At 37.4% G+C, this 25,166-nt stretch overlaps 2 protein-coding genes across 13 annotated transcripts in view; one reads left to right on the top strand and one right to left on the bottom strand.

The window, feature by feature from the left end:
* Window positions 1-405, bottom strand: part of cep170aa (centrosomal protein 170Aa) — a 32,646-nt gene extending 32,241 nt beyond the window's left edge. For all 9 annotated transcript variants that reach the window (XM_043255429.1, XM_043255430.1, XM_043255431.1 and 6 more), the window contains exon 1: window positions 216-405. The gene's annotated coding sequence lies outside the window, so the exon portion shown is untranslated. The remainder of the gene's footprint in view (window positions 1-215) is intronic.
* Window positions 406-720: 315 nt separating this feature from the next.
* Window positions 721-25,166, top strand: part of sdccag8 (SHH signaling and ciliogenesis regulator sdccag8) — a 38,105-nt gene continuing 13,659 nt past the window's right edge. For 3 of the 4 annotated variants that reach the window (XM_043256078.1, XM_043256077.1, XM_043256080.1), the window contains exons 1-15: window positions 721-898; window positions 1,234-1,365; window positions 1,530-1,618; window positions 2,836-2,949; window positions 3,127-3,240; window positions 3,343-3,432; window positions 3,526-3,590; window positions 3,975-4,166; window positions 4,695-4,833; window positions 4,963-5,115; window positions 5,930-6,064; window positions 6,714-6,830; window positions 7,074-7,216; window positions 21,830-21,957; window positions 23,253-23,361. In XM_043256078.1, the coding sequence (XP_043112013.1) occupies window positions 835-898; window positions 1,234-1,365; window positions 1,530-1,618; window positions 2,836-2,949; window positions 3,127-3,240; window positions 3,343-3,432; window positions 3,526-3,590; window positions 3,975-4,166; window positions 4,695-4,833; window positions 4,963-5,115; window positions 5,930-6,064; window positions 6,714-6,830; window positions 7,074-7,216; window positions 21,830-21,957; window positions 23,253-23,361 (1,784 nt within the window). In that variant the 5' untranslated portion in view covers window positions 721-834. The remainder of the gene's footprint in view (window positions 899-1,233; window positions 1,366-1,529; window positions 1,619-2,835; window positions 2,950-3,126; window positions 3,241-3,342; window positions 3,433-3,525; window positions 3,591-3,974; window positions 4,167-4,694; window positions 4,834-4,962; window positions 5,116-5,929; window positions 6,065-6,713; window positions 6,831-7,073; window positions 7,217-21,829; window positions 21,958-23,252; window positions 23,362-25,166) is intronic. The other variant, XM_043256079.1, reaches the window with a different exon arrangement.

The following is a 25,166-nucleotide window of genomic DNA, read 5'->3' as shown; positions in this document are numbered from 1 at the left end:
GGCTAGCTGTGTCCTGCTGTTACATTTACGGTATTCTGACCACACGATCAGATCAGATCAGATCGTAGCAAAAGCGTGAATTCTTTACACCGCAGCTTTACGGGAAAATACGTTTAACGCGATCGATTGCATTACTAAGCGAGCGTTATTGTGAACGCCTTATCGTTGCGTGCACTAAATATAAAACAATATTCTTTACAAGAACGTCCACTCACCCTTGCTCTTCTTTTCGCTGTCAGTTTTATCTTTGGCTTCAATGCAGCAGCTAAACGGTTTTCGTAGCCCAGCCCAGTGTGTATCCCCACGTCTCCTATTTGCCTCAGTTGCTCAGCAGCAATATCGTTATTCCTAACAAATAGCGGCGACATACGGCAGCCTGGAATCAGGCAAGTAGGACAGCGTTTACAGTTCCAACACAGTCCGGTGGGCGTGTCCTCGTGCATGACTTGTGTTTAAAATGACAAGCATAAAATATTTGATAGATTATTTCTTTAATATTTTTTTCAGAATGACATTTGAGCGAAAATGTTATGTTTACAATAATGAGCGTTTATAGCGTTTCTAAACAGTAAACGTTCAGTCCAACAGATTTCGGAAGTCCCCGTCTTGTAGTTTTTCATTCACCCTGCGCTAGCCAATTTGATACTGTAAAAACTACAATTTCCGGTTGCCTTTGCGCGGTTTACGGAAGTGCACCTCTGCCATGCAACCGTTGACGTCTTTTGGACGTCGTTCATTGAAGGGTTAGTACAACAGTTTCAGTAATAGTGAGCCAGGGAAACCGTGCTGTATATTTACAAACCTTTCTGGTTTTGTTACGTGTTTAAAGCAATAATGAAACCGTCTTTGGACTCTGACGAGGAGGAAGAATTAGGAGCATTGCAGAAGACGTTGAGAGGTGATGTTTTTAAACATCGAAAAGATGATTCAGCCCAGTGTTGCTGTCGTCTGCACAACTGTAATAATTAATATAATATCACAGAAAACCGATGTATTACGAATTTTATTCACACGTAAAGTGAGTCTCTGGCAGAGTATTATCCTTTGTGAATACTTCCTCTTGAAACAAGATTAGTTTGTTTTGTAAAAAAACTAAAAACAACGCAATTAGTAAACATTTAAACTTGTTACTACAGTAAATATGTGACAAACCACTCAATACTCAAGGCAGGGTATCTCATTTTCATATTATGTACTTCCAATCAAAGTATTTGTGTGATGTCAATGTTTCAGAGCGAGCCAACCGCAGTATCCAGCACCTCTCCAGCATGCTGGCCAGCCACAGCTCTGACTCTGAGTGTTCAGAACCAAAGCAACAGCAGGAGAAGCTCAGTCCTCCTTTACCAGCTCAACAGAGTGAAGCAGGTACAGATCATGCAGGAAACATGTCATTCTGACAAATCATTGTAATGCAGGATTGACTTGCATCCTGATAACTTGTGTATTAAAATGCAGTTCATGCAGAAATCATATGGATGAGTAGCCTTATGTGTGTTATTTATTTATGTGTTTGTTTTTGTTTTTTTCAGTCAGTCAGCTGCGTTCCTTACTTCAAAGGCAGTCTAAAGATGCAAATGTTGCATCCCCTTCTCCTTCTAAGAGAAAATTAACTGGAAAGGTACTGCAATTAAATCAGGGCTTTCCAAAATAGAGGTTGAAATTTGATGAAAAGCTTATTTTTTTATTGTAATAATAACTTAAACATAACTTAATTAATGAATTATATATATATATATATATATATATATATATATATATATATATATATATATATATATATATATATATGTATATATGTATATGTATATGTATATATATATATGTATATATATATATATATATATATATATATATATATGTATATATATATATATATATATATATATATATATATGTATATATATATATATGTATATATATATATATATATATATATATATATATATATATATATATATATATATATATATATATATATATATATATATATATATATATATATATATATATATATATATATATATATATATATATATATATATATATATATATATATATATATATATATATATATATATATATATATATATATATATATATATATATATATATATATATATGTATATATATATATATATATATATGTATATGTGTATATATATATATATATATATATATATATATATATATATATATATATATATATATATATATATATATATATATATATATATATATATATATATATATATATGTATATATATATATATATGTATATGTGTATATATATATATATATGTATATGTATATATATATATATATATATATATATATATATATATATATATATATATATATATATATATATATATGTATATATATATATATATGTATATATATATATGTATATATATATATATATATATATATATATATATATATATATATATATATATATATATGTATATGTATATATATATATATATATATATATATATATATATATATATATATATATATATATATATGTATATATATATATATATATATATATGTATATGTATATATATATATATATATATATGTATATGTATATATATATATATATATGTATATGTATATATATATATATATGTATATGTATATATATATATATATATGTATATATATACTAAAAATCATAGATTGTGAACATGGATATATAATTTAAAAATGTATTTTAAAATGTATTTTCCATTTTAATTTAGAATTTATATTTTAGTTAGGTTTATTGCTCTTATGTAAACGTTTACACAGTATTATTAACTGAAACAATATAATTTTGATGTCTACCAGAGAGCTACAGATGAGGGCAATAGCAGTTTGCCTGGTGTTCACGACTTGGTTCCCATCATCCACAATCAGTCTGAGTACATTCAGCACCTGGAGGCTGAAGTCAAATTCTGCAAGGTCAGTCCTGTTAATTAACACAAGATATAATCAACTAATTTCTTGTCTGAGGCATTCTATGATTGATAATGGGGGTTTTCCCAAAAAACGATTAGTATGATGGGAATTTTGGTGCAGTTTGGCTGTAGTTGTAATTGTTTGTGTCTTTGTAGTGATTGTGTTGTTTCCTCTCTAAAGGATGAACTCCTTGGAATGAAACAGAGAGTGAGAGTGGTGATTGTGGAGAATGAGAAACTACACGAAGAGCTAAAAGCAAAGGCGGTTGAAGAAACTCTTAAAGAATACACATTTGTAGACAGCCTTTGTTTTTTATTATGATTGATAGAAATGAGAAAAGACGGGAACATGACTGTAATGACATAATTTATGAGTCATTTTATTCACCTTTTTTAGTTAAACATGGAGCGCACACCAGAAAAATCTTCAAAGCAAAGACTCGACTCTGTTAATCAAGCTGAAGACCACAAATGGAAGAAAGAAATGGTAATAGTGGTTAAACATTCATGTAGCTCAAAATGTGACCAATAAATGGACAAAATGTGCGCTAAAATTGTAATTTCCATCTCTTTGTCTAAGGAGCAGCTGAAGTGTCTCTATCAAGCACAGACTGAGACCTTGGAGGCTCAAGTGGTCTCCCTGAAGTAAGTGGGTTTCAATCAGTGGTCTAAAACATTTTTTTTAATGTTACTAAATTTGACTACACTAAAATGCACTTTTACAACCTGAGTAGGTACGCTGATTGAATTGCACATTTTATTCATTTGCATTGCTAAAAGACATCAAAATGTCATTAAAAATATACATTTATCTAGCGTATGGTGTTAGAAGACCGTGATTATAAATGCCCACTGCTGGAAATGTAGATTGCCAGAGTTGGCCTTTGTGATTTTTATAGTGCTCTTGTAGAACAGTTACTGATTGTGCATCTGCAATATTTGCACTTATTCCGTCCACCAGTAGAATCAGTCGGCCATCATATATGCACATTGTAACAATACGCCCTTGTACTGCACGTGTCTATGTAGGAAAGAGTTGGTGAGCATTCAGAAGGAATATGAGGAAATGAAAGAACGGCTGAGGCACAAAGAAGCAATGGCTGTGGCGGCGGGCAGTGGTCAGCGTGTGGGTGGTCTGTGTCTGAAGTGTGCCCAGCATGAAGCAGTCCTGGCAGAGACGCACTCTAATGTTCATGTACAGAGCATTGAAAGACTTACTAAGTAAGTGTGTGTTTTTAGTGTTTTCATTTTCACTGGAAGTACAATTGGAGAAAAAAAAAAAAAAAATATATATATATATATATATATATATATACACACACATTTCTGTTATTAATATATAGATAATATAATATTATTATTATTATTATTATTGTTTTTTTTGTAACATTATAAATGTCTTAACTGCCCATTTGTAATAAATATTTATGTTAATTCCCCTTTTTTGTAAGACAGATTTATTATTATTATTGTTTTAAATGTATGCTAAATAACTTCACATGAGAGATATTGATGTTGTGACTACCTTGGAGCCAAACCTCTGGGTTAATTAACACTGATAGGCTCCTTTGACCACTTTAATTGATCTCTGTGTGTATTCAGTCAATTATTGTTCCTCACAGCAAGGTTGAAAGGAGTCTCGACTGGTCATGAAGCTAATCAGCTGCTGTCCTGATTATGTGTCAGATCAATGCCTGCTTTCAGTAACCTGATGAGATGCTTGTGTTTGTGTGTTTGTGTCTTTGTTAGAGAGCGGGATGAGCTGATGACCGTGCTCTGCTCTCTGAGAGCCAGTCAGACTGAGGCCCAGCAGAGAGAGTGGGCCGCCTATCAGCAGGTCAAACAGGCTGTGGAGATGGCAGAAGAGGCAAACCTGGAGAAGACAAGAGTGTGTGCCAACACCACTGATTTGAATATGAATGTTACTGTTTTGCATGACATTAAATGCTAAATGAGATGCTCATATATGGGTATGCTCATCGATCTTGACCTCTGGTCTGTCCCTGTGCACCTGCAGGCGTTGGTGCAGTGTGAGCACTTCCACAATGAGCTGACTAGACAGAGGGAGAGGCTGGAGAGAGAGCTGGCATCTGAACAGGAGAAGATCTCCCAGGCCAGGGAGGCAGTGCGTCTAGAGAGCAAGAAAGAGAAAGAAGAGCTTGCCCACACTGTTAGTTCCTCACCATAATAACAAATGTTTTCGTCATTTGCATGTAGGCTCATATATTGTATTATGACTGTCTTTGTTCGAAATTTGAATGTTTATGCTGCAGTATAAGTGCATATAAAAAGTATATGTGCTGCTAGTAAATGCTGCCCTCTAGTGTCATTTTAATTATGGCACACAACTACAATATTGAATAATATTGTTTTATTTATTTTGCCAGACCAGATTCTGCACAAACTAAATAATCAGAATTGAACAAACATTTCAGTTTTAAACCAAAGTAAAAAACCTGAAGTGTTAAAAAAGGGTTTGTTTCATGTCTAGTTAAGTTCCTCTTATACATTCTTATGTTTTCGCATTTACCTTTATTTAATAATTTGGAAGATGCTTTCATCCAAAGTGACTTAAAAATACGCCTGCTCTCTTTTTATAATTTAATACATTATTACATTACAGATTTCCTTAACTGAATTTTTAATAACTTGTGCACTTTTTGCTTTATTTCATTTACTAAAATTGATTAGTGACCTTAAAATAGTGCAGAATCTGAAATACTTCTTATTTCATCTGATTCTTGTTTTATATCATAGTGCTACTATGCATAGTTCTTTCTTGAACAATTTTCACATTATTAACACTTTCAGTTCATCTCTAGGTGTATTCAAGTTATTTCTTGGACCTCATTTTAAGAGTCCTATACAGTAGTACCAAATAAGAATTTGAACACTCAAGCCATACTTACAAAATATTTCAATGGGCTAATATTAATTAATAACATTAGTACAGCTGATATAATTGTAATGCTCTCCACTGTCAGGTGACCAGTCTCTCTCAGAGAGTGGCTGAATTGGAGGGTCTGCTGGAGAGGGGAGACAGAGACCGGAACTCACTCAATGGCCAGCTGGAGGAAGTTTATAAGAGGTTCACGGCGCAGGAAACAGAAAGTAGCAAGGTACAGCTCAGTGAAAGCCTTCACTGCAACAGTCAAAGTTTGCGGATTTGGATAGTCCTTTTTCTAATGCTCAAACAAAAAACGTGATGAACCTGATATTTATAGATGAATTTTGTGTTCGTTTCAGATTTGGTCGCCCAGGTTTTCTTAAATCAATAGACCTAACAAAAGAAATCTTAAACTAATGTACTAGTGGTCACTTTAGTTAAAAATGACCTAAAAATAAGTAAGTAATTCACCTTACAAAGTGTATTAGCATTTGATAAAATTTCACTTAAATAATGACATGCACCGATAAATCTTTCACAATATTATTCGTAATGTGAATTAACGAAGCAAGTTACTTCAGTTCAGCATTATTTGGATGCCAAAATTGATCTTTATATGTAGGGTAATTGCTTCAGTCATCTTTGTATGGAGAACGTTTCATCACTAGATGGCAGTAAAACTATATTATTAGCAAAGCTGATAGACTTAATGCCGCAACAGCGCTAGTAGAAGTTTATGGAGCAGATAGAAAGGCGTAGCAAACATCTCCTCAATGAATCAGTTTGTAGTATGTGAATTAACAGTTTTCTCCTGAACGGCAGACAAAAGTATTGAAACTTACCTTGGACTTTGCTTTAAGCTGTATGTATGCTTGTGTCAGGTGTGTGCGGAGCTGCGTTTTCTGTTGAGCCAGGCCCAGCTGAAGAAAGAGGAGTCTGAGAGAGAGGTGAGAGACATCAGCTCCAAACTGGGACGTCAACTAGAACTGGCTGAGCAGGTAAGAGAAAAACGCGATCGATTATACGGATGGGATCTGCAATTTAGTTTTAATCAAGTATTACATTATAAATGAACCAGTTTTGCTATTCACAGTGTTACTGTTGTACCGTACTATTGGGTTGTATGTGCAAAAAATAAAAAGGCAATTTCTAAAGTTTCCGTGAAGAGTTAGGACATGTTTTAATGCAAAAACAAATTATCACTTGATCTCTCTCTCTCTCTCCCCTCTCACGGGGCTCAGGAAGTACAGAAGTTGGGTGTGGAGCTGAACGGTTGCCGGCAGCGTTTGGAGGAGGCCCAGAGGGCAGAGGGCCGAGCCCGGGCGGAGGCAGCCGGCCTGGCTGAGGGGCTAAGCCGCGCCCAGCGCCAACTGCACCTCACCAGGTAACCCCCTTAATCCTATTACATGCCACAACACTGCGCCCGTCCACTGGCCCCAGTGTAGTGCCAGCATACCGGCAGGAGGGCACCCGCACTTTATTAAATCGCCACTAGCCACCGGCTGCCACCGCCATAGTTCACCACACACCAGGAGAACAGGGCCGGAGAGAGGGGCACATGCTGTCTCTCCCGATAACATCACTCAGTTTAGCAGCATGTAAAGTTGAAATCAGTCAATACTTCTGACAGGTTTTTGCCTTTCAAACTTCGTATTAATCTGATTCACGTTATTTGTGTAAATCAGTACGGAGTGAGTAGTGCATATGTGGCTTCTCATACATTTATACATTTTCCACATATGTGCACATTTCACTCGTATTCGTAGCCATGATAATGAGCTGGCGTTAAACATAAATATAAATATATTTTGGTTGTCAAATTCAATTCACACCATTTAATTAAATCAAAAGCAGACCCTCTACATTGAGCTATCACTGTTTTTTTTATTTTATCTGAAGATATTACAGCAAAGATGTTGTCTTATGAATCAGTGGCACCTTTTGTGTTGAATGCTTGTCTGTATGCGTTCAAGCTTTGGATTTAGAATTTGATATGCGCCTTGCAAAAATCTACCCAAACTCCGATGAAAATCAGACCAGAATAGGTGATAAGCTAATAAACACTGTTTTTCAGCAACATTTGTTCAACTAATCCCGTCTTATTAGAAAGCAAATAGATTATAGCTCCAGATTAGGAAGAATAGATCAGATTTAACACCTCCCACCCTTATTATTATATATGAGAGAGAATGTTTTTGGCACAGTAAGACACATGACCGTTAAGTACAATTTAACAGATAACAGTTCATTACTATAAATTAGACTCACTACCAGCAAAGCCCAAGAGAACATTTTGTATCTTTTCAGTTGTTTTTTTGTTTTTTGTTTGTTTTTTTGGTACTACTAAAAATATAGTGGCCCCAAAAAGTATACGGACACTTAAGTTGCTAAATTTGTCAATGTCATTGCATATGTTCCAAAATATTAAACCAGGTGTAATCTGCAAATGATGCCAGATGCTTCTCTCAGGACTAACTTTTTTTAGCCATTTTGTGTTGTTACTTTTAATCAACTGGTGTTGATAAGACTATTTTTTGTGAATTTATGAAGTCTGTTCCCCTCAAATTCACACAGGTGTCCAATTAGAGTAACCACAGTTGTAGTTCATCACATTAACTGTTGTGACAATTTGACAGCTTCAGAGGAAACAAGTGTATTTTTCCTCTTTTCATTTTGAACAGTATTTCTATACAATTGTGCAATGCTGAAAAATGTTTTTGTGCAACCATATAGATTGAAATATGTGCAAGAATTTAAATTTAAATTTAAACTTCCAAATACTTTATGGGGACACTGCATTTAATGTCAATTACTTGTTTTAGTATTTGAATGAAGTTAAACCAGGAGATGAAATGGTGTACATTTAAAAGCATGCACTGCAATATTATTTGTTCTCTATTTTCGAAAGTGTTTGTTGGCTGACGTGATGTAATTGATATCTGCCACTCAGAAAGTCTCTGTCTTGTCTTGTTTCTGTGCTAGTGATTGCAGTGGAGCTGTCAGTTTGCATTGCCTGTACGATCTAGTAACCAGGTTAAATTACTGTAACTGGCACCTGTTTTACAATAATTAAAATTATGCTGAAAATTGCTGCCATAAATTTAATGTAGATATTAAATAGCGCTCTTACCACATGATTTTAATTATGATATATACACTACCATTCAAAAGTTTGATGGCTGTATTTTTTTATTTTTATTTTATTCGTTTTTTATAATTTTTTAAAAAGAAGTAAAATACTATTTTTCTGAAAGGATGCATTAAAGTAATCAAAAGCGAAATACTAAACATATTTATATCAATTTCAAATAAATGCTGTTCATGAAGAAAATGCATCACAAATCCATAAAAAATATTAAGCTTAAATAAATGGGGTAAAAAAATTTAAATACCTATATAAATGAAACGTGGCGTATACGCACCCCTAGTTAGGAATCACTGATCTAGATTTCCTGTTTGGGATTCATGGCATTTCTGTGCCCATTGAATGATTGCCCACAATGAAGCCATCCATTTCCATGTCTCCGCGGATGTGTCCTACCCCAGCGGTAAGCGTAGGCAGTGCTGAAGCCTCAGTGGGTTTGAATGGCACTGGGGTCTCTATTCCTCTGGAGGAAGTGGAGATTTTACAGCATCTGCCACAGCGCTGCACAGCTGCAGAGGAGGGACAGCATCTGTTCGCAAGGGAATTCAGTACTTAAGTATTAAGATTCGGTCATGTATTGTTTATAAATTACCATAAAGATGCATGCTGTTGCAGAAATATTAGTGAATAATTTGAGTCATTTGTTTACATTTGGAAAAGTACCACTGTGCATGAAATCGATCCAGATGGTTTTTATGGAGTATGGATTGTTTGCAACAGCAGGTCTAGACAAACTCTTGTATTTGATTTTATTACACAGCAGAAGAATGTAGTTCTGCATTGTTAGTTCAGTACACCTGCTTTTTTTAATGTACATTTACTATCCTGTAGACTTTGCATTAGTTTGGTCTACACCTCTATTTGAGTTAATGATGTGATGCAATGTTTTGTGTGTATCTGGTAATTCATTCAGAAAAGAGAAAACAGACAATAACTTAAAAACACCTGTGCTACCACTAAGGTTTTCAGATTCTAAATTAAAATTACTTTTTAAATATGCCATATACCTTCAGAGGTCTCAATTTTTTTTTTATATAATAAAATATAATTAATGTTAATTTGTGTTAAATATAGTTGCATATAGTTTTAATTTCTAAATGTTTAATATTTAACATTAACTTGTTAATGTATTTATATTTTATGTAATTATTGAATTAATTGCATTATTTTGCCATGTTATTGCAGTGTTTATAAAAACATTTTGTTAACTAAATAAATTAGTGTAACCTTAAAATATCACATATGACCTTTTTATGACATTGTCTAAAAAAATCTCAAATATTATTTTCAAAAAAGCATGATATAATTTGTATAAATACATGTGAGGTCAAACTTTAATATGTGTAAACAACTTAAACGTGAAAATATGAAACATGAAACAAAGTGCTTAGCTCATGCGTTGTGATTTCTTTCTGTCTTTTTTTGGACTTGTTATGGACTGTATCTCGGAGGCTGATAGAGATTTAGAGATAAGTTTCCGTTTTCTTGCACATGTGATGTATCTGTTTATATATTTCTTTTATTGTCTTTTGACAACTTTAAATTATCGAAGAAAATTCTGTGCAAGTATATTAAAGCAGTTTAATTTCAAGCAGTCTGTAATTAAATTTTGATCAGAGCATTATTGAAACGTACAAGATTTTGCAGTGATTAAATGAGGTTGAATTAGCATTAAAAAGCTCGGGCGGGATGCTGGCCTTTAAATGCTCTCTGCTTCTTCTAGACGAGGCAACAAAATGGCCTGCTGAAGATCAGAGTGGTTAAGCCGCTGACAGGCCCTGCTTTTGGCAGCGGAGAGTCTTTTAGCCACTGTATGCATGGTGTGGATGTGGGCTGCCAGGGCAGGTTCTTTGGGCCAGCCTTAGTGCACAGATGCAGCAGACATCTGTGCATTCTTTCTCTCTTCCTTGAGGCTAATCCTTCTCTTTCCCATCTCTCTGTTGTCTTTACTCTCCTTACACGTTCATAAACGCATGCATACTGACCTGCGGGGGCCCCTGTGACTGAGCGGCCCAGGGTATGCTCATGTGGGGACCCTCTCTGTGTCACGTCTCTTTTGCTGGGTGCTCATTCAATCAGGCCCTCTGAAGCCAGACTTTGACTCTTTCCTTTCTCGTCTCACAGCTTGGATGATCACAGCTCCCACCAAACGGATGGGCAAAGCAGTTGTCTTTTGCTTTTTTCTGTTTTTTTCTCTCGCTCTGGCCCCCAGGCCCCCCGTGCACATGCTGGGGAGGGCCGGCGGCTCCAGTATTGGATCATCAGCCAGCTGTGCGCTGGGCAGCAGAGGATCTATCATAATCCTGCCGCTCTGTTCTCTGCCTTCTGACGGCTTTGAGCCCAGGCTTTATTCGGTTTGTTTGTTTGCTTTTGTGCGCTCGTGCCTTTTTGTCATCCCTCCCCCACTCCTTCCTTCTCTTGCACCCACCCTCCCACCTCTCCCAACATTCGGCAGACCCCATAGGGTGTGAAAATAAAGAGAGAAAAATGTGTGACGATATAAAAAAAACAAAAAAAAAACAAGTTGCGTTGTTTTTGCCGTGCCGCTTTACCAGCCGCAACAGATTTTCCCCTTTGCCTTTCTGTGTTTGCTGGAGTTCACTGTGGTTTGGAACGGGACACAGGGGCTCGCTTTGTTCCAAATTCCCTCTCTTCTTCAGCAACATGAAATTTTGCAAGCAAGCGGTGACGCTGGCAGCGGGTCTTAAAGTTTTGATCCAACAAGAAGCATGTTGCAGTTTGTAAAGGAGAACCTTCAGGCATAAGTATGGATCTGAAAGTAGGAAATATTCACAACTTCTCTGTCGAGAGCTTAGCGGAGAACCTGGCCCTCTGAGCGCAGTAAACCCTCATACTCTCTGCTTCATCCACCATATTGGCTACCGATTGGTTAATCGTGCTGTTGTGGGGGATGGAGAATTACAAGAAAAAAGCCTGCTAGAAGTTTTTAGGGATATGAAATGATCAGCCTCATCTCACTCTGGCTTATTTTTGTATGTGAAGTGGAATTATTGCAGAAAAAGTCTCTCATTCACAAGAGGCTTGATAGTGCTCGATTGTCCACATAAGTAAGGCTTCGTTGTGAGCGTTGTGAGAGAATCTGACTTAAATTGACATCTGAACATGTTAAACATGTTTGCACAGATGAAGACTTTTTTTAATGCCTGAGTATCTTTCTATAGTTTGATAGCATTTTGTAAGTGGGTCAATAAGTAGGTGGTCATTTTTTATATATATATATATATATATATATATATATATATATATATATATATATATATATATATATTCAAAAACTTTAAAATTTTAACACCTTTAAAATTGGTTAAATGTCTTAAAATAGGATGGTGAACTTTTGTCATATTATAACAAGGAAAAAACCTGATAAAAATAAATAAATTCCCGACCCCAAAAATTTCTGAAAATATCATATAATTTGACCTTTTAGAGGAAATTTAGTTCAGGTGTAAAATGACATATTGTGCAACTGCTTAAAATATAATAATAATAATTTATCTTATTTGTAGATAGATATATAGAAGGAAATATTACTTTTTACTTGATGACATAACATCAAGTAACATTTTTATTAAATGTATTGATATTTAAGTCATTAAATGTAAACTTTTTTTGAAAATGGTATAAAAGTTTTTTAAAACCAAATACAATGAGTATATTGCTAAGAACATATGGTTTAAACTACTTTTTCTGAACCTCGGGTAATTTTGTATGTCATTGACCCAAGTATTCAACACAACTTGTATTGGAATGTCATTGACTCGTCCTCTCACTAAGTTCTCCTAAGTTCTTGTGACTGGCCGATAAGAACTGTGAGACCAACTGCAGCGTTGGCATTAAAAAGTTGTTCATCCCACCCCAGAATTCCATTAAACTTTGCATGCTTCTCTGCTTTCCCTCGGCCTCGCGTGAACGCGTGAAGGATGACAATCCCCTGAAAGGTGGAGAATCGGAAAATGAATAAAAGAGCGAGCAGATGCAGCCCCACGCCAGAGGGAGGCTGCCGCGGTGAGCAAAGTCTGCCGTGCCACCAAACTGCTGCAAACCAAGTCGGCGGGAAGCGCATGTACCATCCGACAGCAAATAAAAGAGCGTAGCCCGCCGCCCCTTGTCAGAAGTAGCAGCAAACGAAACGGGGTCCGCCGCCAGCCACAAGAAACCGTGTTAGCACTTTGGGGTGAGTGCGGGCGCGGGCACTGGCAGGTAGCGGGGCGGTGTGCACGGTGCTGGGCGGCAGCCATCTTGTTGGGGGAGCAGATGGCGATGGGGCATGGAGGGGAGGGGCTGCTTAGCAGAACTAATCAGACAGTAACGGATGGGGCAGCTGGGACCGCTGCCGGCCAGGCGGGAGAGTGCCGGCGAGCCGCCCAGTGAGTGTCATGATGTTGACAGTGGTGTGCCCGTTGGCCTGGGATGAGACCTTGCCACGTCTTCACGCCTCGCCGGCAGGGCTGCTGGCCTCCGGCTCCTCCTCCACTTCACACGGCAGAGGGCAAGAAGAGGGCTTTTGTCTTATGTTATTCTCAACGTCTTAGAGACGACATTGCGGACTTTGTAAACCAGGGTCACGCGGTATAGCCATGTAACAAGCTCAACTCGTCCCGTTAGATACCAAGTTAAATTTCTCAAAACCTCATTTTCTTTGCAACGGGAAAACAAAATTGTCCAGAAAACTTTCCAGTTTTCTAAACGTTATTATTTTATAAACCAATGAATGAATCTCTCAGTGACTGTCATATCATATTTTACTGCACCAGCCATTAAGTTAAAAATTAAAGATTCACTCAATAAAGTATTAAAGAACCTGTTATTGAACAATGTGCAGAATGTGAATATCAAAGTCTAATGTTTATGTAATGTTTGCATCGATCAACAGTCATATACCCCCCTCACTCTTCTTGTCCATGCATTATGTTTCTCCACTGGCCTATAAGACCAGATGCAATGCCAGAGGCTATGCCCCTCAACCAAGCAAGCCCTCAACTCCTTGCCAGCAGTTTGCTCCATTATTTAACAGTGTAACCAAGTTCAAGGCAATTACATATGTGTCATTTATTTACAGGCCCCTAAGAGGACAATGTAGTGTACACAAGAGAACACACACTCTCATTCTGAATACTGCCGCTACAGCTAGCAGCGTTTGCCAACAGAATGCATATGTTTGAAACATTGTGCAGTTTGCACAGAGGGGAAAATATCTCTAAACATGGCACACACTTTCCTTTTAATGATGAGCATTGTCATTTAAAATGACTGTAATACTGACATTGTTAAATTAATGAAATCTTCATATTTTATGGAAATGTTTATTTCCCAGCTTTTTGATGTGTAATAATTCCTGTGATGAAAATTCCTTGTGCTTCCTGAATTTAAGTATCTGTTACTATAATACTATATAACGCATTAATTATAATTTTTTTTTTTTTATCATAACAGTCCAGTTCATGTAAATATGAATTGTGTACCATGAATAATTCATATTTTTCTGATTTAAGTGATTCGGTCTTGAAAAGAAATGTATTTATTTATTACTGTTTTTATTTTTCATTTATTATTTTTATTTTTATTTTTTTATCTTTTTGTTCAGCGGGTAATGGCTAATTGACCAGAGGTGATGGTGAAGACATTTATAATGTTACACAAGATTTCTAGTTAAAAGAAATGCTTTTTTTACTTTATATTTTTAAGAATCATCGAAAACCACATTCAAATATAATTATTAAGCAACTCAGCTAATCACCATTAATACTAAGAAGATCATTAAATCAGCAAATTAGAATGGTTTCTGAAGGATCATGTAACAAGCCTGGAGAAATTGCTGCTGAATATTCAGCTTTGCCATCACAAGAATAAATGACATTTAAAAAAATATTAAAATTAAATATATTAGTTTTAGTATATATCATTTTTACAATTTATTATGCAAGATACATCTTTCAAAAACATTTTAAAAAATCAGACCACAGACTTTGAATGGTAGTGTATGGGCTGCATTCTTTATCTTATCTTTCAGTGTAGAATCACCATTTGCAAATCAAACCATTTTCAGAGCAAATATTTATACCGGTGAATCTTCATTTTCAACTCTTCATCATGTTTAAGATCTCAAAATAAGTTTTCATTGTTCAACTTTAAACTCCCTTAGTAAAACTATATGTCCGTGTGTCTTGAGAACTGCTCCAGTGCCATGGCCCAGCTCTGTGTCATGATGGTACAGGACAGAATGTTGCCAGTCCCCAGGCAAAGTGGGAGCAAATCTGTCGGGTGCAACTGTTCTCACTTGGGCCAACTCTGCCCAGAGAAAGTGCCCTACTTACTGTTTCTGGAAGCTGGGTTGTTCTCCTTCTCCTCCTCTTTTTCGAAGTCTCCATGACACTTTTTTCTTGGTCACCACAAGTGCAATTTCAATAATAGCTTCCGTCTATTATTATTCCAATAGGTTCCATATTAGCAGTAGCTGAGGCCAGAGTGCTGATTTCTGATTAATGGTGACCACATGTTTCTGGAGGTGTATTTTAGTGTGCTTTGCTCACTGGCTCAGCTGTATATGAATTTCTTCTCCGTTTTAGAGTAGGTTTAAGTGTAGAAAGCATTTATTGTTTTTGCGTAGTCCATTTATGTCATTAAAAAAAACATCACTAATTATTTATCACTAAATTTATATTAAAACTTACATTTTAAAGGCCCATGTGACTATGGCTTTCTCTATACGTCTCCCCTCTTTTCTCTCTCCCCATCTACTTCACTCTCCAGATGGCATAAGGAGTCCATCACAAAGCGGGCATCCTCCCACAAAAACCTGCCATGAAAAAGAAGCAGAAAAGATGGGCACAACCCTAAGACCCGGCAGCCCGACACCCTGTTGGGTTAAAAGCACTGTTTGTTATGCTCTGTGCCGGCCATGTGCTTTTTGTGGCGGGTTTGATTTCTAAGCATGGGCACGTTAGGCTTTTGGAGAGTGTGTTTAGTGTGTGATGGAAGGATGATGAAGGCAGCGCGGTTTAGTTAGGCCTCCTGTGTGAGGTGACACGAGTAGGGGGTCTGGCACAAGCCCCTCCAGGTCAACCCGAGCTGTGGAAGTGCGTCACACGCTTAGAGCGCGAGCCTCAACAGCGCTGTCACAGGCTGTTTCACCCAGGGATAGCGCTCTGTCTTCCTCTCTTCTTCCTTCTCATCTTTGCGCTTTCATTTTCATCCAGTTTGTGCATTTTATCCCAGAATGCACATCACAGAACCCTCTTAAACATTTTTAAACTGAGGTTTAGTTCATGCTAGGATGGTTTAAAGCAATAGGTCTCTCAAAAATAAAACGTCTGTCATCATCTCCTCATCTGTGTCAGCAATTGTAATTGTTTTTCACCAAAAATCTTTCTTTGTGGCTTTGGTCACCATTCACTTTCATTGTATGAAAAAGAGCAGCTTGGACGTTCTGCTAAACTTCTCTTTTTGAGTTTCATGTAAAAAAGTCAAACAGTATTTTTTTGACTATATATATTTTTTTTTTCATTTTTGAATGAGCTATATGTTTGATCAAAGCATTTTTTTTTCACCAAAGCTATTTAAAAATCCATAATTTTTTTCTGTATTTCTGTTGAAAGGAAAATCCTAGTCTTTATCAAATGCTAATCAAAAATCTGCAATTTCTTGACCTAATCTGAAAACGTGGACATTTATTCAGCATATGTGAACACATCTCGGCTTCCTCTGTGTGCGTTTTCAAATCACAACAGATTCTCTACGGATACATAAGAAAAAATGATTATCGTGATTACTTGGTTTGTTGATAGGGGTGTCTTATAGAAAGGGAGGGGGTTGTTTGTAAATTGGTGGCGTCTGCAATTCGTTTTGCCTCTGACCTTGAGGGGGTTTTGCGCTTCTTGAAGAAGAAAGCAGAAGCTGGCGGTAAACAAAGTTCACTTCTGACAGATGGATTGAATGACAGAGAGGTTGCGAGTGCCAGAATAGCCCTGGCATCCGAGGAAATGTTCAATGCGGTCCAACAGGAGAGGAGGTGTGAACAGGTGCGGGGCTGCTGAAGGAAAGGGGACCAGATGGAGGGAGCCAGAGCCAGTTTAGTTAAAGGAAAAAGGGTGGGAGGGAGCAGCGAAGAGGGGGTATAAATGAAGGGTGGGGGTACGGGGCGAGCGGCGGAGAGGCTGACGTGCACGCTAATAGATATGGTTTGGATGTCGAGTAAATATAGGGTGTGTACGTTTTGCGGACGAGACTCGGGTGGCTCAGGTTGGGCCGTTTTCTTCGCTTGTGAAGGGATGGGGGCGAACGTGTCAGCGGGAGACAGGAAATGGGAGTGCGATTGACACTGACCAAGTGCAGCTGAATAAATGCTATAAAACATCTGAGATTTGAGAGTGTGAACACTTTGCTGTACTTCCTATGTTAGTATGCCAGCCAAGTTTTCTCCAATATCTCGATGGCAAAATATTCTAGGTGTTTGTGCATAACTTCACATGCTTGTAAATGGAATTGCGCTCTCTCTCTACTGTTTGAAAGTTGAGAATATCATCCGAAAGTCCGTCAAACTGTATCACAAAACCGGGATGAATGTTAGAGCGCCAGATTAGCGCCTTCTGTCCATTTCCCTTCTTACCCCGTAGAGCAACCTGTAGTTTTTTTTAACTTTTGAAAGTTTCTCTCGCACATATATTAACATACAAACGGTGGCAAGTGTCCTTGTGTACTGTTGAGTGCTCATGAAGCCAAACGGCTGACTCCAATTTGCGCACATTTTAGGAACGGTAGCATTTGGTCATTTTTGGCGTGGGATCACGGAGCACCACAGGGTGCTGCAAACTCTGCGCTCGAGCGGTCTGTGGTAGTCCAAATCAAATGGGCAACAGCTTGAATAGTACCCACTTAGGCAGCCCTCGGCCCTCGCGCTTCACCAGCACCCAGCTACGGAAACTGCTTTCCGCGGCTCAACGCTGCTCCCTACCAGGCAGACCGAGCAACCCGGCTATGGCTCTTGACCGGAGGACATTAGGCCTCTTTCACATCATTACCAGCAGTGAGCAAACACACACTGACCTGCCATTGTGGAGTGGCTGGAGAGGGTGCGAGGTGAGTCAGGGCTGTTTGACCTGGCTTTAAAACCGTTCATGCCAGTGCAAACACTCAAAACTCATGACATTTCAGGTTTTAATAAGCACAAAAAGAGTACTAAATGTACCAAAAAGTGTCATTTATACATAGACATCAAATATGTGCATAAAGAAAGGTATGCTACCGATCAAACGTTTGGGGTCTATGAGGCATTTTTAGATATCAACCGTTGTTTCATTTTATTTCACATAGCTGCATTAAATTAGTACATTAAAATTATTCCATAAGGATCATGTGACACAAATAAATTACATTTCTACATAAAACTAGCCTAAATTTAAAATAGGTTGTTTTAAATTGTAATAATATTTCTTAATATTACTGTTGTCACTGTGTTTTTGATCAAATAAATGTAACTTTGTAAGCACAAGACACTTCTAAAATCTTATCAATTCTATTTCTTTGTTTCATAATTTTAGCAAATCTTAAAGAGAAAATTCTTAAAAATTGACGCTGTCATAGTTTAATAACCCTTATGTGATTTCAAGCTTGTATGATTTTCACAGAAATGTGGCTGTTTTAGTAACATTCTTCCAAATATCTTGAGAGGTACAGAAGTGATTAAATGATGACAGAATTTTCATTTTGGTTTGAAATATCCCTTCAAGTACTTGGTTCTTGTTTCATTTTGAGTCATACATGATTGACAGGAATGACTTGTGGTTCACGTGGTCCATGCTGATTCAAAAAGAATCTTCTCTTGAGTGATTCATTGAAGAAACCACAAGAGTCATTGGTTTGTCAGTTCTACAGCACTATTCACAGTGTTTGCAATTTCATCACATTAAGTTCAGTCAGCAAACTTTTGGTAAATTATAATTTCATTGCTGCCACTGGCTCCTAAATAAATACATTTAGCAATAGCACTGTTTGATAGATTTCTAGATTCACACGTGATTTCTATTAAATCTGCAGTACAGTACAGTACACATGACATGTCATTGATATTCCATATTTGGCATTAATTTAATTGATAAAACCTAATTATATAAATGTTATTTGTATACTTGGCAATCAATGCATGATAACACCTCTGTTTTTCTGCTAACTGGACTACATTAAATATTCTTTTCTGTTAGATGCACAAAGTTTTGATTTGTTGGTGTCCACAGTATCTCGCTTGAAGGCCTCACGCCTAGCCAACTTTTTCCCTAAAGTGCTCTCGGTAACTTTCTGGCGGTCTCTCTCATGCTAATTGGTCGACAAACACCCGACCCCACTCCATCCACACCCCCGCACCCCAGTGAGTGGCTGGGCCCCCTGGAAAGCCACAGTAACAAATGGCTGGCTGTGAGGCCTTTGTGAGCCCCTGCTGAGCGCTGGTGTGGATGGTGTTTTAGGCCGCTGTTCAAGCACAGCGGGGGCCGAGCGCTCTCCCCCTGCTCGCTCTCTCTCACACAGCTCTCGCAGGCGGAGCGCCTTCACACTCCAGACGACAGCAGGCCTGCAGAGACGGTCACTTCTCCAGCTACATTCCAAACCCAGTGTGCGAGAAAAGTTTTCAGGCTTCACTGTTAATTAACACACTTTGACTTGAGTTTTGTGGGTGTTTTTTTCTTCCTGTCTTACTTTCTTTGGCCTGCATTATGTCTGCCCTTTTATAGTGTAGACTAGTTGTTTTATTTGTGCTGATCATTAACGTGATGCTCTTCAACTTGGCAGCTGAGTAAAGAATGTGTGACTTTGTTTTCACCTTTGAGGTGCTTTAACATAGATCTACTGATGGATGTTGTATCTCAGAAATTACTGTGCAGCATGTTGCACATTTCACTTTCTCTTTATGTCTGAGAGTCAAGAAAGCTTTATTTGCATATCTCTAGAATGGTTTTCAATGCTGCCAGAGCATTCCAGCAACTGCGTAGCACAGGTGAGTGAAATCAACAGTAAAATAAAGGAGGGTGCAATAAATGAAGTGATACAAGGGGTGTGAATATGTCAGAGTGACAAGAGATGTGTTGATGTGTAATGTATCTTCTATACGTTAGATTCAAAATAACCTTGCTGTCACACCTGCCAATACCGGGTGAAATGAGTGAATTTATCAGCTGTAAATGTTTCTTATCGACTGTACAAACGTACATATTTTTTTTTTTAAATATATATATTTGCGACCATGGCAAAGGAATAGCTTTTTGTTCCTTTACATAATTGTGGCAAATAATAAAAGTTATTTTTTGACATTAGGTGCATGATACATTCTCCATATACTCTATGTGAAATGCAACTTCTCATGAAAACATTTAGAAACATGTTGATGGTCTAAAAAGAGGAATATTGGGGGGGTGGGTACGATTTTTGAATCTGAATGTCTCTTAACCGCCTTACCTAATTACTAGCAGATAGCATCTCCTCATTTGGTAATATTAACACAAATACTTTCATCATTATTAGACAGATGAAGTACCAGTGAAGCTCAGATTATCTTTCCATGCATTATGTTGCCATTCTTAATAATGTCACCAGCCAAATGGCCAGTAGGCCAGTTTATTTACTCGCCAACTTTTACTCTCATTTGATGCTCAGTGAGTGTTAATTCTGGACCCTAGTAAATTAGTTCTGGTCCTATATTTTGATTCGTCAGTGTAGCTATTATTCAAAAGATATAATTCATCCCAAAATGAATATTCTGTCATCATTTAGTCAATCTCATGTCAGTCCAAACTTGTATGAATCCATTCAGCACAAAAGAAGATATTTTACATATTGTTAGTAAGAAAACATTCTATATTCCACAGAAGAAACAAAGTCTTAAAACAATGATGACAAAATGTTTATTTGTGGATAAACTGTGTCTTTTCTTATTAGTTTTGTTACATTTTGTGTTCTTAGTAGCATTGTAACATTTTTATTGTGCTGTTTTTGCATATTGTTCTATATAGCACAGGTTCATGCATAGCACAGGCTATATAGCACAGGTTCACATGAGAAAAGCTCTTCTCATGTGATTTGTGTATTCCAATACTCCTATTGAAGCATAAGGGAATATTTCACCCAAAAAATTAAAATCATTAATTACTAACTCTCTTGCCGTTCAAAACACTTAAGACCTTTGTTCATCTTCAGAACACATTAGGATATTTGTGATGAATTTGTGACCCTGTATAGACAGCAAGGGAACTGAAAGGAAATGGTACTTAGGATATAGTTAAAATAGTCCACATGCCATCTGTGCTTCAGCATTAATTTTAAAAAGCTATGGGTGTACTTTTGTGCACAAAGAAAAAAATAATAATTTTGCTTTCTTTGTGCACAAAAAGTATTCCCGTAACTAAAATTATGGTTCAGTAGATACCGTTGCTGTCTATGGGTCAGAAAACTTTTGGATTTAATCAAAATACTTTATTTTGTGCTCAGATGATGAATGAAGGTTTGGAACGACATGAGGATGAGTAATTAGAAATTTTCATTTTTGGGTAACTAACCCTTTAAAATGCAAACATTGTTCTGTTTGTATGAGCAACCTGATCCAGCCCAGCACAGCAGCCCTGGCTCAACCAGAGTTGTAAATTTGAAGCAGTGCTGACTGATAGCGTGGCCAATAACAGAAGGAGTGATCAGGAAACCTGTTTGAAAACATTGATTTAGCAGTTCCGAATGGTGACGGTAGTGACAGAGAAATCGCTCACTTTAACTGTAGAATGTTGCCAGATCTTCATGTACATCACTGATCTACATGTGTATCGCTCTAATTTTTTGCTCTCTCTCACTCTGCAGGCAGGAGAAGGAGGCGGTAGAGCGCTGCTGTGGAGAGGACATGGCCGCTCTGACCTTCCAGGCACAGCGGCGCGAACGTGAGCTGACACAGACGCTCCAGCAAATGGAGGCGCAGCACGAGAGGAGTGGTGGGTGTTCGCCGGTGCGCTGCCCCTTGCCAGAACAACCGCCTCACCCGCCCTTCCGCCTGCCTCACCCCCACAAGCTCCGGGCGTGAGCCACACTGTGCGGGACGGCATCAGGAACACCTGTAACCTTTGGCTGGCCGAAGGGAGCAGATGCTCGGCGCTCCAGAGCTTCGGCGCTACGTATTAGTTAGCGTTTAAAAATGGGGGGGGAGGCGGGCAGCGCTGCCCACTGTCTGCTGATTTCAGAGTGCTGCTCTCACATCTGTTGCACCATCTGGATGGGCGAGTTTAGTTTATTTACCTGTGTTTCCAGAAACTTGAGGCATGCTGATTGCCAGAACAAAGCGCAGAGAAAACAAAGGGCTTCTTTCTGGCGCGGCTGCACAGCACACATGTTGTCTAAAGAGAAATGACATCAGAGGCTCAGCAGGAAGCTCTCTGGGCTTATGGAATTAGTCCTTTAATACCGCAGACCACTTCCCTTTCTAAGCATATAATGGCCACTCTCGATAGCTAATTATTTTTGTCCTGCTTCCCCCCGTCTCTGTCTCTCTAACTCTAAACGGATTGATTTTAGTAGTTAAGACAGAATCGCCTCTAGATGATACCACTTTTTTTTTTAACTCTGCCCCGTTTGTTTAGAGTCCAGTTTGTTTCTTTTATCCTGGTTTGTGTGTGGTGTTTTCTCTGTGGCCTGCACATGCCCAGCTAGTTTCAAAGCATAGCAGCGCAGTAGGAATCTTTTAGTGAACTTTTCAACAGCTTATGAACATTTTGAACTTAATGAAGAGTAAATTTAATTAATACTACAATAAACATCGCCACTACATTCCTCCATTCCATCTACTTCTTTTTCAGTTTTGGTTTTTGTAGCTCAATGTATAGATACACAAAATATGAAGCCTGTCCAAATCCCTGAAAAAAATCTATTTTAAATGGAATTTATAAATATGTTTTTTAATTTAATGAATCATTTTTTTTAACAGCCTCAAACAAAGAAACGTTATGATTTAAATATTAATAATAAATATGTCTGATTCAGCATTTTAAGTTAGTAATAAAAGAAAATGTGTGATAGTGGCCATATACTCTGTACACATGGTCAGATGTTCTTCTTTTAAAACACAATATCATCTCTTTAAATCATGTCAAATTATGATACCTAACTGTCTGAATCTAGGAAGAACATTATTTATTTGTTTATTTGTTGCTTTGTGTTGCTCTACCTGTCTTCTGTATTTTAGCACATCTGTGTGTTTGCAGTGTTAATGAGTCAAAGCATTATCTGTTCACAGTCACAGAAACAGATGCTCTTCTGAGTGCTCAGAACAGCCTGATCGGGAAACTGAAGGAAGAGTGTCAGATGCTCGGGGCAAAGCTGGAGGAACTGGCCCAGAGCTGCAGGTACAAAGCACTTTCAGAACAAGTATACTGTATTCATTTTTCCATTCATTACAAAGTCAAACAACAGAAAAAAACTGAACCCAATCAAGTTCATGCCAAGTATGAGACCTACGTTCACACTTCAGATCAAGGTTTCTATGGCTAAGGAAAACCTGGAAATGGCAAATCTTCAAAGTTGAAAATTGTTAGTCTTGTTTTCGCTCTGCTCAGCTGTAAGATATTTAATGGATTATAAATAGCTAATTGTGAATCATGACTGACAAAGTTAACTAGTGAATGAAGAAGAAATGGAAATTCATTGGTCAGAAGATGTGGGAACCCTGGCAGTCTTGAGACCAGCATGTGCTGTTTCAAATATCTTCTTTGGTCATGACTCTGACGTCTAGCGTATCTACAGTTGAACTAAACATAGTGCTCACTGTAACCACGCTATTCCTTGCAGTGAGATCAGTGAAAATGAGTTTCCGTGTTTGAAATGCAGATTGCTTGACATCGTCTTCTCAACTGTTTGATCTTGTTGATGCTTTGTGAATTGTGTATCTTCGCGGAGACCGACATTCAGCGCGGAGCCACTCGCGGTGTGTTATCCAGAGCGTGGCATCCTTTCCGTGCCATACTGCTCTAGTCTGTGCCCCAGTAAGGGAGCTGTCACTGTACCCTGGCACACGCCAGCCTGTCCTCCGTGCAGGCTTTGCTCTCTGCCCATCACATGTGCCTCTCACCTCAGGCCTCTGGGGTAGTCAGCTGTTAAAACAGTGTAAAGCGCATTACTCACATCGCAGCTTGCAATCTGCCATGGTCAGTCAGCCCAGCTTGGGAAGGTACAGGCCACTGCTGCTCGCCCTCCCCCTTCCGCCCGCACGCTGAACTCAAGAAGACCTCTGAGGAAGATGAATGCGGTGAATCATCTCCACGTATTAGTGACCGTACTGTATTTACTGCGTTTTTAGTATTGCTGTCAACGGATAAAATCACGCACATGGATCTTTGACAGTGCCAGGCAGTGTCTCTTACTCTGACATGCTTTACTTTATAATTTCTCACACTTATAACTACAACACATGCAGGTGTTATGCCCTTATATTGTCTGAGATGGAATATGTGCATGTTTTAAAATGTTATGTTATGCCACAGTATCACAAAAGGGGAAAAAATAAGTGTTTGCATAGCTTCTGCAAAGATGAATAAAAACAACATAAAAGCTTAAAATAAATGATGTGTAGCAGACATGAGGTATAATGTTCACATTGCCCTCGTCAGGGTTTATTTTGCAATAATATTTTGTAATTATTCATTATTGCATTTATTACAGAGCTACTTGCCAAAAAATAAATAAATATATAATTATACATTTTGATGCAAGTTACATTTATTTGATTATCTTATTTATTAAGGCAGTGAGATTTTAAAATGTAAAAATACATTCCCTTAAACATTTATAATAAATTTAACCTAAAATGTGGATGTTAAAAAGTAATTATTACATTAAAAGTTCAGGTGTATGTTAATTGTTAACTACTGACATCCTAGTATTATTGCTATTTTGTACCATTTACATTTGTAATGCAGGCAGCTTTGGGAAGAAAAAAAAAAAAAAAAAAAAACCTTTTCTAATAATTTATAAATATTATTTTAAACTGATTAAACGTTTATTTATAGTTACATTTTATACATTTAGTTGCATTTTTTACATTATTAGTATTTTTGTAAAAACTCCCTTGCAACAGATATTTAAAATCGAGTCATGTGAACATCCATAAACAGGAATGGTGTATGGACTGTTTATTCTGTATACACTCATACAT

This window comes from Puntigrus tetrazona, chromosome 13, assembly GCF_018831695.1.
Source record: "Puntigrus tetrazona isolate hp1 chromosome 13, ASM1883169v1, whole genome shotgun sequence".
Classification (NCBI taxonomy): Eukaryota; Metazoa; Chordata; class Actinopteri; order Cypriniformes; family Cyprinidae; genus Puntigrus; species Puntigrus tetrazona.
This window is presented reverse-complemented; position numbering and strand designations above follow the sequence as displayed.